This window comes from Taudactylus pleione, unplaced genomic scaffold (assembly GCF_031769625.1).
Source record: "Taudactylus pleione unplaced genomic scaffold, aTauple2 ptg000903l, whole genome shotgun sequence".
NCBI classification, from domain to species: Eukaryota; Metazoa; Chordata; class Amphibia; order Anura; family Myobatrachidae; genus Taudactylus; species Taudactylus pleione.
In genome coordinates this window covers 4,049,139-4,063,848 of record NW_028285304.1, presented here as the reverse complement: position 1 = coordinate 4,063,848, position 14,710 = coordinate 4,049,139, and the positions used below count along the sequence as shown (strand labels likewise).

General features: G+C 41.6%; 1 protein-coding gene across 7 annotated transcripts in view; it reads left to right on the top strand.

Moving 5' to 3' along the window:
* The window catches only part of CNOT4 (CCR4-NOT transcription complex subunit 4), a 79,282-nt gene extending 64,940 nt beyond the window's left edge, over positions 1-14,342 (top strand). For 4 of the 7 annotated variants that reach the window (XM_088459261.1, XM_088459260.1, XM_088459263.1 and 1 more), the window contains 4 exons: positions 666-915; positions 1,971-2,465; positions 9,354-9,563; positions 12,526-14,342. In XM_088459261.1, the coding sequence (XP_088315387.1) occupies positions 666-915; positions 1,971-2,465; positions 9,354-9,563; positions 12,526-12,830 (1,260 nt within the window). In that variant the 3' untranslated portion in view covers positions 12,831-14,342. The remainder of the gene's footprint in view (positions 1-665; positions 916-1,970; positions 2,466-9,353; positions 9,564-12,525) is intronic. The other 3 variants (XM_088459264.1, XM_088459267.1, XM_088459266.1) reach the window with 1 other exon arrangement.
* Positions 14,343-14,710: the final 368 nt, after the last annotated feature.

Below are 14,710 nucleotides of genomic sequence, written 5' to 3'. Positions count from 1 at the left end.
TGAATGTCCGAGGACGCCTTTGTTTACATTTTGCAGCTGGTTTTTACAAATGTAATCCCGGCATTGGCAGTGCTCATTTACACATGCGCTAACTATATTTGCGCATTGTCCGCCATCCATTGTCTCCAACTAAATGATAGTTGGAGACAATGGATGGCAGACCCATCAATGGGACATCCTTAGCATTGAGAAGGTTAGCTGGGTACACACTAAACGACGCGTCTACCCAGCGACGCAACACCACCACCCCCGCCAACGGGCAGACATATCGGGCGGTCCATACACACCGAGCGATCCAATATGCTGGGCCCCGCCGCATAGCACTGCATTGGGATCGTCAGTTGCATTGCCTGATTTGACTGCATATACAAAAGATCAGGCAATGCGGCTGATGATACCACAGAAGCGCGTGCTACACGATGTAGTGCATACACACTGCAAGATATTAATGATTTGTCGCTCCGATGCTTCGAAATCGTCCCAAACGTTAACAGTATCGTGTAGTGTGTACCCAGCTTTACGGGACCTCTTCTGCTGATTTATTCCTTTTCTATTGATTTATAGAAGACGGGCTATAATCTCATGATGTAACGACATGGATCTCACTTAACAGTGTTTTTTTGTTTTTTTTTTATTATTATTATTATTATTATTTCTCCCCACAGATATTAACAAGTGACACCCCGTCACCTCCGCCAGGTTTATCCAAACCCAACCCGGTCGTCCCCATCAATTCAGCCAATCACAGCGCACGGTCTCCCTTCGAGGATGCCATGACAGAATCACAGTCTCTGTTTTCGGACAACTTCCGGCACCCTAACCCCATCCCCAGTGGTCTCCCTCCATTTCCCAGTTCCCCACAGACATCAAGCGAATGGCCAACGGCTCCAGAGCCCCAAAGTCTCTTCACGTCAGGTGATTAAAAAAAAGGACACCGTATAGAAAGGCTTTTGTTAAAGTTCTCATTTTGCCTGTGCAGATTCCAGGCAGCCATTTTGTCAGCTAAATCTGTGTGCTTGGGAATGCAGCCTATAATTTTACCAGTGCCCTCGCTGAAGCATGAATACGGCAAGCAGAATGCGTGTGCTGTAACCCAGAGCAACCACTGGGATACTGGGCTTTGTTCACATGGCTACACAACTCTGCCTAGAACTGGGGTCTGGCTGCTGTGGAGGTTTAATTCATCACTGCACTTAACTCGTTTTACAACCGCTGACTTGCGGTTCTTGGCATGGATGCAAAGAAGATGAGAGGTGGCGCTGATAGCCGTTTTATCGGTGCTCCCTCTTTAACAGAACTTAACGCAGGCCAATATTTTTAATATGTTACATGTTTGTTAATGTGTTACGTATTATGTAATAAGTTCCCTATGTTAAAAAAAAAAAAAAAAAAAATGTCTTGTTATTACTGTACGTATTTAATTTTGCAGATGTGTGTTCTGAGGGGGGGGGGCGGGGGAACTGTATCCAAAGCGATGTGTCACCGGGCATTGCCACGATGCCCGGCTGCACATATATCAGCCACTTACGGTAGTGCCGGCATCGCAAGTTCTCCCTTGCACCCCCATAAATGCTGGTGGGCGCAATGTGCTGTTCCGGACCTGCACATTGCGTCCTTTGTATACAGTTGAATCTTAAGAGTTCCTGGTTAGTGGCAAAATCAGAAGTTTCTTACTGTGTGTATTATTTATTACCTTGTTGGCCAATTAACGTAGGTGACCTCTGCCAAGGTGGTTGATCCTCCAAAGTCTCTATAAAACAGCTTTTTAGAATGACCGTTTTTCAGGTGTCATTTTAAGTATTAGACTGTCTGGGATCATTGATAGTGTCTGGGATCATTGATAGTGTTTGATGAAAACCTGTTAGGAATGTAATTTATAAACCTATAAAATATAATTATGCATGAATGTCCTTGCATTTCTAAACTGTTTAAGCTGAAAACTACATGTAAAATGTCTTCTCTATGTGCAGAAACTATCCCGGTGTCCTCATCTACAGACTGGCAAGCTGCGTTTGGGTTTGGTTCTTCTTCTAAACAGCAAGAGGATGATTTAGGTTTCGATCCTTTTGATATCACCCGCAAAGCCTTAGCAGACTTGATCGAGAAAGAACTGTCTGTCCAAGACCAGCCTGCACTGTCCCCCACATCTCTTCAAAACCCTTCTCATCACACTACTGCCAAAGGGCCAGGTTCCGGCTACCTCCACCCCATCACAGTCGCCAACGCCAACTCTATCTCCAGCACCTATCCTGTCTTGCCACAGCGGTTCCCACCCTTTCAGCACAGAGCAGTTTATAACTCGTACAGTTTCCCGGGCCAGGCAGCACGGTATCCGTGGATGGCCTTTCCACGTAATAACATCATGCACTTGAACCACACGGCAAACCCGACCTCAAACAGTAATTTCATGGACTTGAGCCACCCTTCTCAACACAACACAGGCCTGGGAGGGATTCCCATTTCAGGTAGGTTACTCTATACCCTCTACACCTTCCCCTAAAGTGGGAGGACTTTTCGATACTAAGTTGTATGTCATTGAAAGTTTACCGGGTAAAGGTTCTTGCTGCAGAACAGTTCGTACCTGTACTCCTACTGAAACTAATTTGGTGGTTTGTCTGCGGAGTCCATCAGTGGTGGTGATGGGCAGAGCACTAAGACCGGAGACGTCTTAAATATTGGTTCTGTTACCTCAGTTCCGGACAAAGTTTTTTTTTTTTTGTGGTTTCTCCTTCATCCACTAGGAGACAGTGGGGGTATAGACGGTACAGACTGACATGGGTGGTGGTCTCTTTTTACCTGACGGGAAGTTATAACGTGAAACTGGTGCTGTTCTGTGTATACTAATCACTTAAAGGGTAACTCTAAATGTCTAATCAAAATAATCATTACACCTGATACTGCAACTTGATATTCGCAGTAGGGCTTGGCCAGAGGTTCCCAAACGCGGTCCTCAAGGCACCCCAACAGTTCAGGTTTCACAGAGATCCATGGTTGAGTACAGGTTAAATGAAATTGACGAAGGTCCAAATTAAGTCACCTGTGGCCAAGCATTGGATATCCTTAAAACCCAGACTGTTAAGGTGCCTTGAGGACCGCGTTTGGGAACCTCTGGCTTTACGCTTTAAATTGACGACTGACAAAAAATGTTCTTGCTGCAGTTTGATGGGTTGGGAATAAAGACAGCGCACGGGTAAGTACTGTATGGTCTCCCTTAGGAGTGATTTTTGTTTCGGAGTGACCGGAATGCAAATGCCACCTGAGGAAGGGTCAATCGCCGGTGAAACGTTGCCGGAATCCCAGCCGCTCTGGGATAAACTAATCCTATGGGGACTTTCAACTTCTACCAGTGCGAACCAAAAGTGGTTGTATCCTGATATTAAATGTGAGCTTGAACTTTTTTTTTTTTTTCTGTAGGTTACGTTGCTTAGCAATATCGGCGACCATGGAAATAAACGGGGAACTGTGCGGTTTCCTTAGATTACAGGTGTTGTGAACAACTCATTTCTTCACTGGCAGATTGCAGCGGCAGTGTGTGTCTGCTATTTCAGCTGCGGGTTTTAGGCAAAGTCCGTTTTTGTGTCAGGGATTATAGTAGTACATTTGTAATACTCAGTGATGCATAATCGTTTTTTAGTGGTGAAAACCTTTGAAAGAATGCTGTCCAGCCTGGAATGACCAAATTCAGTTGTTGTTCAGTAAACTGAGCTTTATAAAAGAACGAGAGGTGGAATTTAATGTGTATATTCTCCACCAGATCCTAGATCACAGAAGCCTTTCATTCGCAATAATTGTAATATAATGTCTGGATCAACTCTCATGGGCTTATCCTGAGGGTGCAGTCTCCCATATAGGGCTGGGGGTCACTGAGGCCGTGCGACTCCACAGCACAGAGATAAATGGTGTTTGGATTCAGACCATTCATGGTGTGTTTATTAACCTCCACTTTATCTGCATCGTTCTGCCAGGGGCTCCCTGCTGAGTTTTGGAGGAAACCGGGTGGAGGAGGAGAACTTACAGGATAAGACTGGGACACGCAGCTACACACCTAAAAAACAAACAAAAAAAAAAAAAAACGTGGTCTGTGTAAATGCTTTGCATTGTCACTCTTAAGGCGACCGGCCCAAATAATTTTTATTGTTGACCAGACCATCTGCCCGCAACACACAGTTTGGGAACCCCTACCAAATGCTATAGCAAGCATTGTTAGGAGGGGGAATTCCCCTGCCAAATGCTATGGCAAGCATGAAGTCCAGGGATGGTATTGGGGGTTCTAATGCCCAGATCTTACATCCTGCTGTCAACACAGTTTACCGCGATTGGTTGTCCTATTTTCAAAATGATATGCCTTGTCAGGGAATTCAAATGGGTGTGATCATGCCGCGCTTAAGGTAACTCTGGACATGCACATTTTTGCTATCAGCCCAATGGGTCTGTGAAAAAAAAAATGTGTAAGTCAAGCTGGTGTTGACGCGCCGTTGCAGCAGCAACTCACCCCCCCGCCCCCCCCCCCCCTCACGTGCAGCTTTATTTTTTTTCCAGGTGCAGATTTTATTATACAAACCTTTTGTGTTGAACCTGGATTTTTTTGCTGTTTTTGGAAAGGTGGATTAATGCCAAAGCAAGAACCTCCAGGCCGATATTCCTGATCAATGTAGGAACGCACTGTGCAGGGTCAGAGGGGAAAGTAAGGCAATTCTTATGGAGCGGAGAAAGAGGTAGTAAGTCTCCAGCAAGCATAAAGGATCTAGCGTGTGAGCAGGTCACAACCTAGGAATGCTGGTCCCCCTTTCCTAATGGGTGTTTAGGCATTAGGATTTTGTGCGTGAAAGTTGAATGTGTGCACAAAGTAATTGCTGAAAATTTTTATTTTTTTTTTTATGATCTGATTTTAAAGAAAACAAAAATTTTGGTTAAAAATTAACTAAATGTAAACTGTCTCCGGAAAAATAATTTCTGTGCAGTCGGCAATATATACGAACCGTGGGATAGGCGGATGAAGGCAGCGGACAAACATTGTTTGCAAATCACAGAAATTGGGGACCTCTTACGGCAGGGAGGGATTTGAAATAGAACCAATGGGCGTGAATTGTCTTTGGATGCATTGGAAACTGCTAGAATGGTTGCACCTCGCGACTAACCACACCAGGAAGAATTAGCGCCGTTGCTTATACCGTAATTCTTTGTGACATGCAGACACACATCCGACACTGCACATAGCCAAAAATAGGTTTCTCACTTGGATTTATTTAACATATTTTAGTATCGGATCTCGTGGGGCCTTGAGGCTCTTGTTGAAGGGATTGGGAACTGTACAACTGGTTCCCCACTCCACATTCACTACGTACAGATAAATGCTGTAGTCTTATAGGAAATCCTTTCTGATCCAACATTTCCACGCCGTGTACATAGACATTATTCTAACAGTTAATGCTAGATGAAGCTGGCTGCGTTTTGCGTGATTGTATGCTAAGGTCAGACACTTAGCCTAATAACGCATCACATGGCCCTCAAATGATACCTGTAATTAACTAAGTCACCATATCTCAGGCTGGTATTCGTCATGGTGGAAAGTGCAGGTGTAACATGTTGTGTGTGTCGTCTACTAACCACGTTGACAAGACTTAGGGGCATCTTCAATTAGCCGCGAAAAGTCCTGTACTTGTCACATGCCGGACTATTCGCCCACATCACTGGTTTTCCCATGCGGAAAAGTATCACGCTCGTCCCCACTTATCCCCGTATTCAATTCCAAATCATCGAAAACGTAACCCGGTGAATTCGGAATTAGCGAAAATTCCTGTCAGATTTGGGGAAATCAGACTGACACCCCCTAAAAGATGCACTGACATTGGGGATGACTATAGATACCCCTGAATAGGCCTGCTGAAACTTAAATGCTCTCAATAGCTGCTAATTAGCGTCATTGCAGAAGTGGTGAAGAATAGCATTTAGCAGGTTTTTTTGCAGAAAAGAAGTAGTTCTAGCAAATTTGGGGTACATGAAAATGGGTGCTAGCATATTTTGAAGTTGCTAAAGTGAAGTTTAAAAAAAAAAAAAAAAAAACTTAAAAACTCCACCTGCTGCAAACACCTGCAAACTTTAAACACCTGGGGCATACTTGGGGACCCCCCCTGGAGTCTATTTCGCTAGTTTTTAAGTTTGTCCCCCAACTTTTGTTTTTTTACCCCCCAATATGAAAGTACTTTTTTGGGGTAAGGTTTTTTTTATTTTTTTATGACTGTTTACTTTTGGGAAGCTGTCCCTAGGGTGCGGGCTGGTTTCCGCAAGTTTGCACCCCAAAACCCCAATTCTGCACTTTTTTTCCGACCGCTTTCATATGCAAATCTTTTTTGGCTATTCCAATGCATTGACTTTCCACATCGGAGAAAGTCTTTGGAAATGAATACGGGGAGAAGTTGTCGCCTGGCAAAATTACGTCACCGGCGAAAGTTTTCCGCAGAAACTGACTTTTCGCACCTAATTGAATACCCCCCTTAGTGTAAGATGGAATTTATCCAAATAGCCATGTGGCAGAGCTTTTCTATCATGCAGTAGATTGGTGGGCAACCCAATGCATAACCAGATATATATCAGTTCCATAACTCCTCAAGGTCTGTCCTGGCTCATTTCCTAGTTCATTCCCTAAAACAATAAATATATTTTGTCATTCCTGTAGTTAGCTATTTGGAGTAGGTCCATAGGGGAGGCAATCGGGAAGCCGACTGCCTAAATACCGGCAGCCGGCTTCCCGACTGTCTTATCCCGGCAAGGGTGAAATGCCGGGCGTCTAGATGTAGACGCCCGCATTTCCCCGACGCCGGGAGACCGGCGCCCGGTATCACGATCGTAGTGATGCCGGGCGCCGCGAGCGGACAGCCGCGGGGGGGGGGAGGGTTAGGTTTAGGGCTCCTGGGGGGATTTAGGGTTAGGCTAGGGAAAGGGAGGGTTAGGGTTAGGCACCCCCGGGGGGGACTTAGGGTTAGGCACCCCCCCGGGGGACTTAGGTTTAGGCAGCGGAGAAGGGGGTGGTTAGGGTTAGGCACTTAGAGGGGGAATGAGGGTTAGGCACTTGGGGGGGAAGTTAGGGTTAGGCACCCCTAAGGAGGGTTAGGGGGGTTAGGTTAGTGGATACTTACCTATCCACGATCGGAATTTCCAGCGCTGTCAGGCTTCCGCTGCGTCGCACTCTGCTCCTGTCGGGCTGCCGGTGACGGGAATCGAACCGCCGGCCATGCGGCTGGCGGTATTTCATACTAATTCCGTCCATAGAATAACTATTGTAAGAATCAAACATTTTTTTTTCATATTTTACCCGTGTGTGTGTGCGCTTCCAATTATAAAGCTCATTGCTGACGCTTTCAAAATGTTAGTAAATACATTTTTTGCACGTTCATCAGTAAGTAACACAAATTATAAATATAGACCAATGTGCTACAAAATGAGAGCCCTATCCGTAATGAAAACTACAACCTAACATTCATTTTGACAGTTGTTACCGCAGAGTCGATGCTGCGCACAAAAGCAGGAATGGTTTAAAACTGGTGCAGACTTCTTTATCAAAAATTAAGCTTGTTTAATGTCTGTGTGTTTTTAGGATGCAGTAATTGGGTCGGAAAATGTGTTTGTGAGTGCACATCATTGCGTATGTGATGATTTCACTATGTACTGTTTGTCTAATGATGCATGCTCAGTGCAGATCCCCTTTTAAACCTGTGACGCACAGACCATTGAGTTTGGGAATAAATGTGGAGTATGCAGGTCTTCAAATTAAAATCAGCAATTTCTAGCGTTTCTATATCATTTTCTTTCTCTTCTGGCTAAAAATGATTATTCCAGCAGGTGCTGATTTAATCAAACTGTTTCCAATACAATTAGTATTTAGATTGGACAGCATTTAGGAAAACCTATACATTATAATGCACCTTCATTACAGATGGTTTGTTTTCTAATATTTTTTATCTTTTTAAATAGGTAAACATAGCTAATGATTAAGTTTACAATGACTAACTCCATTCTTGACATTAAGTGCATTAATTTTTAAAAAAAAATTTTTTTAATTGTTATAGGATATTTCTCACTGATTAAATCGAGGGGGGTTACAATTACTCTGTAATACAGCATTCTAGTTATAAACAACTATGCATTATTTAAAACCTGAAGATGTTACGGTTTACACTGCCATACATATATGGAAGAATTGGGCCATAAATCCTTGTTTTCTTTTTATTTATTATTTTTTGTTCCCCACTCTCCCCTAAGAAAAGTAAATGCAATGGTGGTGTCTGGAGGCTAAAGTAAGACACAGCATTTTATTGCAAAATAAAAAGTCACAAAAACTTAATTTACATTTAATATTCTACAGTGTAATCAATGAATTCCCTTCCCCAACAAAAATGCACAAAATTTGTGCAACACTGTCAAATTTTACGTTTATTAATTTCATTAACATGTACAGTAATCACTAGGATTGTACTTGTACTAATCCTTAGAAAATATTACTTTAAAACATTACATAGTGATTTTACTGAATTTGCTTAACTATTTGTACACCTGATGGAGTGCAAGGTAAACAAGGATACCAAGTAAAGGTATATATTAATGCAGGTGTCACATTTTTATATGCACACACAATCTTCCCTCCCAATACTTTTTTTTTATGGTGTGGATAATATACTGTAACACACAGTGACATGGCTAGCAGGGCAGTTATATTCTTCAATTGTTTTTAAATTTGTCTATTTGAAATATAGTATTTTTTTCCTTTTGAGTGACAGTATTGTACTTAAGATGTCACTTATCCTGTGCTATAAGCCCCGTATTTTAGCTGCCTATAAACCACCCACAATCCAAGATCATTTGTGGTCTGTTTTCCTACATATAAGACTATTTTCATGAGTGGAACACATCCATGATGTTGCTATTGTTTTTTTTGTTTTTTTTTTATTCATAACCTTAAATTACATGTTATGTTCATCCCTAACAAATATAATAAATAAATAAAATCTAGTTACATAACCACATTGCGCTCATGTGCATTTTTCTTGGAGGGTCTAATTTTTTTAAAAAAAATTATTATTATTTTTACTTCTTACCAGTAATTTAACTGGTGTCTTGTATTAACTTCCACGTCGGTCGGCAGTCGAAGCTTATCTTCATATATTGTAGCAGTGTGAATTTTTTTCAAAAGATGGCTTTCCCTTTTTTATATAAATCTAGTTGCATTCAAGCCAGTTATGAAATTAAAGGACTTAATTTTAAAATTCTCATCACCCTTAAAAATTCTAATGGCAACTTTTTTATTTTTTTATTTCTTTCTTTTATTTTAATTTTTTTTTTTTTTATAAACCTCCCAGACCACAGCAATTCAATAGAGAGTATAAATATGAAGGAATGGCAGGACGGTCTAAGGGCACTTCTGCCCAACATAAACATCAACTTTGGTGGGCTGCCCAATGCTTCCCTATCCAACGTTACCCACAGTGCACCAACGTCCAACACTGCCACATCCAACAGCCTGAACTGGGACTGCCCGACCAGCTGGATGGATCCCGCCATTATCACAGGTAACCGTTTCTCAATCAGAATATTACATACCCTTTCTGCCCAAGTGGGGAAGACATGAGAGCCCTGTAACCAGCATACGCAACTATCTATCCTCTTCATATACAGTCTACGGTGTTCAGTTGAACTGTTAGAAATTGGGGGTTTATTTTGTTTTGATTGCTGACTTTTCTATACAATTTTAATAGTGGGTGGAGTAAGCAACCCTGGAAAAAAGTTGGGTATGAGGGCAAAATTATTTTGAACTTTCAAACCATACTCCACATTTATTCAAGAGTGAGCAGATGGTATGTTTTTCTATATGTATGAATGAGTGACTGTTATAGAAGTGTTGGTGCATTATTTTTTTCTTTAATTAGTAGAATTAAAGCTGATTTTCTCAGCCCAGATTTTTTTTTAAATGTTTTCTAATAAAATATTGAAAAACAGGTGGCCTTGATTTTAATATATATTAATATTTATTATATTGCAACCCCCTACTATTTTCGTAAATATAACTTAGTTTTTTGCCCTTTTTTTAAAAAAAAATCATTTGCTTGATTTTTTTTTTCCCATTGATAAAATATATATATATAAATATATTTATATATATATTTCTAAAAAAAATATATATATATAATTTAAATTTTAGGGGATTTCAGGTTTTCCTTTTTTATTGAATACCTGTACTCAAACATATTGTTTCATACGTGTAAGGGATTTATAATACAAGACTGGTGGCTGTTTAAAACAGATGCACACCTTAAAAAGCCACCACATCCAGGCTTCTGGAGAGCCAGAAAGGTGTAGTTTCTCAAGTGTATAAATTAATTTCTGGGGACCAGCCTTACAGGTGCCAGGGCAAGTACATTCTACCATACATTTTATTGGACACCTTAATCCGGTGTTTGCCTGATATTACCGTGTTTCGTGCAAACCTAAGCTCTCATGAAGAAGACCCATTCAGTGACCAATATCAATTAAATGTTATTAACTTCTCTTATACGTGATGGTCCTTCCATACAGAAAAGTTTAATAGGTGTGATATGGTAAATACTTGACTATAAATTATTTACCTCCTGTGGATAACCCCTTCCCCTGTAACAACACAGAAATTAGGCAGGGTTTTGTCTCTTTCAGCCTCACTAAGGAGGAGATGTGTCAAACCTTATTAAGAGAGGACAGGTGGAGAAGTTTTCCATATCAACTAATCAGATTCTAGCCAGTATTTCTAAAGTACGTTCTATAAAATGGTTGGTTGCTCTCGGTAACTTCTCCACATGTCCACATACATTTCCCTCATACTGTGCAATCGTGGCACTCACAGGTTCACCAGCATAGTGATAATACGGACTCTGAAATCAGTCGCGGCTCAGAAAGCATCCAAAAAGCCTTGCTTGGTACAGGCTTTGTACACAGAACTTCCATTATCAGATAACTTTCACTGGTTTGTAGGGAGCCACGTGCTACTTTGCTAAATGCATCGCTTCCTATTTCCAGCTGCTTTCTGTGCTTTGCAGGTTCGCTTCGTTTATTGAGTAAATGCTCAGTTGTTATTTATTGTGTATAACATAGAATTGTATCCAGAGGCAGTTTTGTGCTGTTATACCAAAGGCGATACAAATGAACAACTCTGTCGCCGATCTGAACACCGAAATACAATGTGTAATAGACGTGGCAGGGAGCTAAATTCATCCGAAGGTGGAAAAACTCTTTTTAACCTTTTGTCAAGGCACAAAAGATTAGATTGCAAGACTGGCTGGCTCGGAATATGAACTTGCGACTTCTATATAACATGGTGTCCACTGATAGAAAGAGATGGGGGAATGGATGGTGTAAAGAAACTCGTGAATATCAATGGATTAGATTGGTGTGTATGAGTGATGTAAAGGCATTGAGGAAAGCAAACGTATTAAATTGGTGTGTATGGGTGGTATAAATTAACTAATGGGAGCAAATGTATCAGATTGGGGTGTATCGATTAGTGTTCCTGCTAGGCAGTTTATGTGTGGCGCCGTGCCCTGCCCGTTTGTTAAGTGTTAAAATGCGCCCTGCCCTTATGGTGCCCTGCTGATCACACACTGACGTTGGTGGGCCGACGGCACCCTGCCTTCCGCTGTGCCTCTGCGCCTCTTCCTGTCCTGCCGATGTTATAAGCTGGATTGGTCTTCGCTGTGATGGGGAGGGGAGACCTGCTGCATGGGGAGAAGGGCTGACTGGGACTGCATACCTGTCAAACCACAATGCAGGAATTGATAGGTCAGCTTAGGGAGGACAGGAGGCTCTATTGGGGGAGTGTATCCCCCAGATATTTGGAGCTGCTCTCCTCACCTGTAATGTGCGCGCTGCTGGTACCGTCGAAGCAAATGCCAGTCCAAGCCTTGCTGTTGCAGCCGATTGCCAAGATACTCATTGACCTTTATAGTCAGGATAAACCATTGGACGATTAATGCTTCTTGCCTGTTCTCTTTCTGTGTGATTTTTTTTTTTTTTAAGTGTCTTACAATAGCTCTGTAAACCTAGGGGCAAAATCAGTTGTATAGAGTCTCGGCAGCTTCCGCACTTTAACCGCAGGAAGGGTAGATTCTACTCACAGCCTCGCATTGAATTGAATCCGCCTAATGTTTGTTTTATTGAAAACTCTCTGGAACATGTAGAAACTGAATCGTGCAAAAAGTATTTTAACCCGTAGCAAGCAATCACCTCCTACATAAACCTAGATGTCTGCTTTCACTTTCTATATTTGGATTGCTGCACCATTTTTCTAGCGATACCTGTGCGCTAGTTATCTTAGTACATACCAGCTCTCTGAATGTACATTGAAGTTTTGAATTTTGTAAGGAGGGTCGTTATGCTGTTTGTGTACCACAGAATGCAGCAACTGTTAAACAGGCATTCCCAGATGTGACAATATAACTGTGTATTGCACAAACCAGCCTTATTTCTCTATTCACACTACGGCTGTTTCTTCTGTCTCCTCTCCAGGCATCCCGTCATCCACAGGAAACGGTCTAGAACTTCTGCAAGATGACAATCCGCCACACTGGTTAAAATCACTGCAAGCCCTGACAGAGATGGACGGCCCCAGCAGCTCAATACCTCCCCACCACCCTCATAATAATCTCTTCAGCACACAGATACCCCTACACAGACCAAATTGGAGCCCATATCCCCCCCCAACAAACCCCGCCAGTTACCACTCCCCACCCCCAGGCTTTCAAACAGCCTTCAGACCCCCTACCAAAACACCTACAGATCTACTACAGAGCTCAGCCCTGGACCGTCATTAAAAAAAAAAAATTATATAAATAAATAAGGGACAGCTACAAATTTTGGGAATACTTTCCCCAACCCAATTTCAGTCAAAATCAAATCCTCAGTGTTTCCCTCTCATCCGATCCTCCTCCTCCTCCCAGCAGTTTTTCGGGATGCTCCAAGGCTCTTGGTCCTGAGGTGGTTCCACTGAACCCCCTACCACGTTTAAATTGATATCCGGAGTCTTAAGTTTCCGCCATTGTTGCAGTGCTAAAGGTCATTTTGAAGAGGTGACTAGCAGATTAACATCAAAAAGCACCAACGAGTTTCCTGAACGATTACAGAGAGACGAAAAAAATAAAATAAATCAATTGTATGAAAATTCTCAAGAAATTTGCAATACCTGAGATCATTGGTCTGCTGCATGATATTTTTTTTTTTTTTTTTTTTCAGCTTATTATAATGTGATTTAACAGCTCTGAGAACTAGCTAGTACAAAGTAGCCGGAATAATAATAAAATATTTAGGGAAGTGAATTAGAAGCCTATCATGATTAGTAACTAAGGAGAATGTTTTATCGTTGAGGGAGAGCACCGTAAAAATTTCAATGCCATTAACGGGTTTTTTTGTTTTTGGTGGGGTCTGTTTCGGAATTATTTCAGTAGTTTGTGCTGGCAAAGGTGCCATTTCATACTTTATTTTCTTCAGGACCAAAGGGGCTGCATTGTCAAATATATATATATATTTTTTGAACCCTCTGGCGTTGAAGGGGTCAAGTTGAAATGGGATTTGGCAAGTCTCTTGTCGCCATTTTTTTTTTTTTTGTTAAACACATTCTTTAAAATGTTTGCCATGTATGAAGGTGCTTTTCCAGGTCCCGAGCAGCAGGCCATTAAAACGGGGAACGTTGCGATTAGAAGAGTGAAACTTCCATCTTAGAAATGATCCACTGCTTTTTAACAAACAATGGGAATTCTATCTTTTATCAATTCAAACTTGATCATCATTTTTTGTTGTTGTTGCTGAAGATCTGTGGAAGGTGTTGGTGTATTTGATTCATGCTGTTGAGTCACCATTGGTCGCCTTTTTAAAACCACAAAGGGGTCCAGTAAATTTCAGCCATCACGGATATGCTACTTAACCAGACATCTGGTTCTTTTTGTATAATTGGGCAACCTTTGCACTAAAGTGAAATTTTTTGCCCCCCTTAATTCAGTACGTGTGTTGGGAGATTGCAATATATATGTTGGTTTTTGTTTTTTTTTCCTGATTTATGAACCCAAACGTCTTTCAATATTATCGAGGCAACTTTTTTTTTGAGGACCCTCGTGGAAGTCCTGACTCGTCAGCTGAATTCTAAAAGCCTAACCTTCTACTTTCTGGAATTATTCTGCAGTATTGACCGGATTAGGGAGAGGAGAAGCCTATACGAGGGGGAAAGAAATATGATGAATTACACATGGTTATAACCTGACGCTAAAACTAAACCGAGAAAATGTACCTCTGTCTTCAGAACTAAAACTAAAATCTTAAATAAAACAGAAAACTTGCTGATACATTTTCTCTTTTGTGGGCTTCCTTTGTTTACAGGGGAGGAGAGCGCTGATAATGTACTGCAGGGTGTTTAGTCATCAGCAAGCATTGTAAATACAACCTCTCCCTCCCCTTATGTCTGCAGCACCGTTATTTTGTTAAAGGCTGGCATATCGCTGTAAAACAGCTTTGCTAGAAGCTAAGACTATGTATTATGAGAAAAGTTTCAAGTTCGCCTGTGATGGGTGGGAGTTCATATATAAGTGCTAGCCTTTCTGTCCAGTTAGAAGGTAAGCAGTATTTACTGTATATGAAGAGAGACAATGGGCCTGATTAGAGGTGCACCATATTGCATCCGTGACTGCGTCTTTTACCGCGGCGT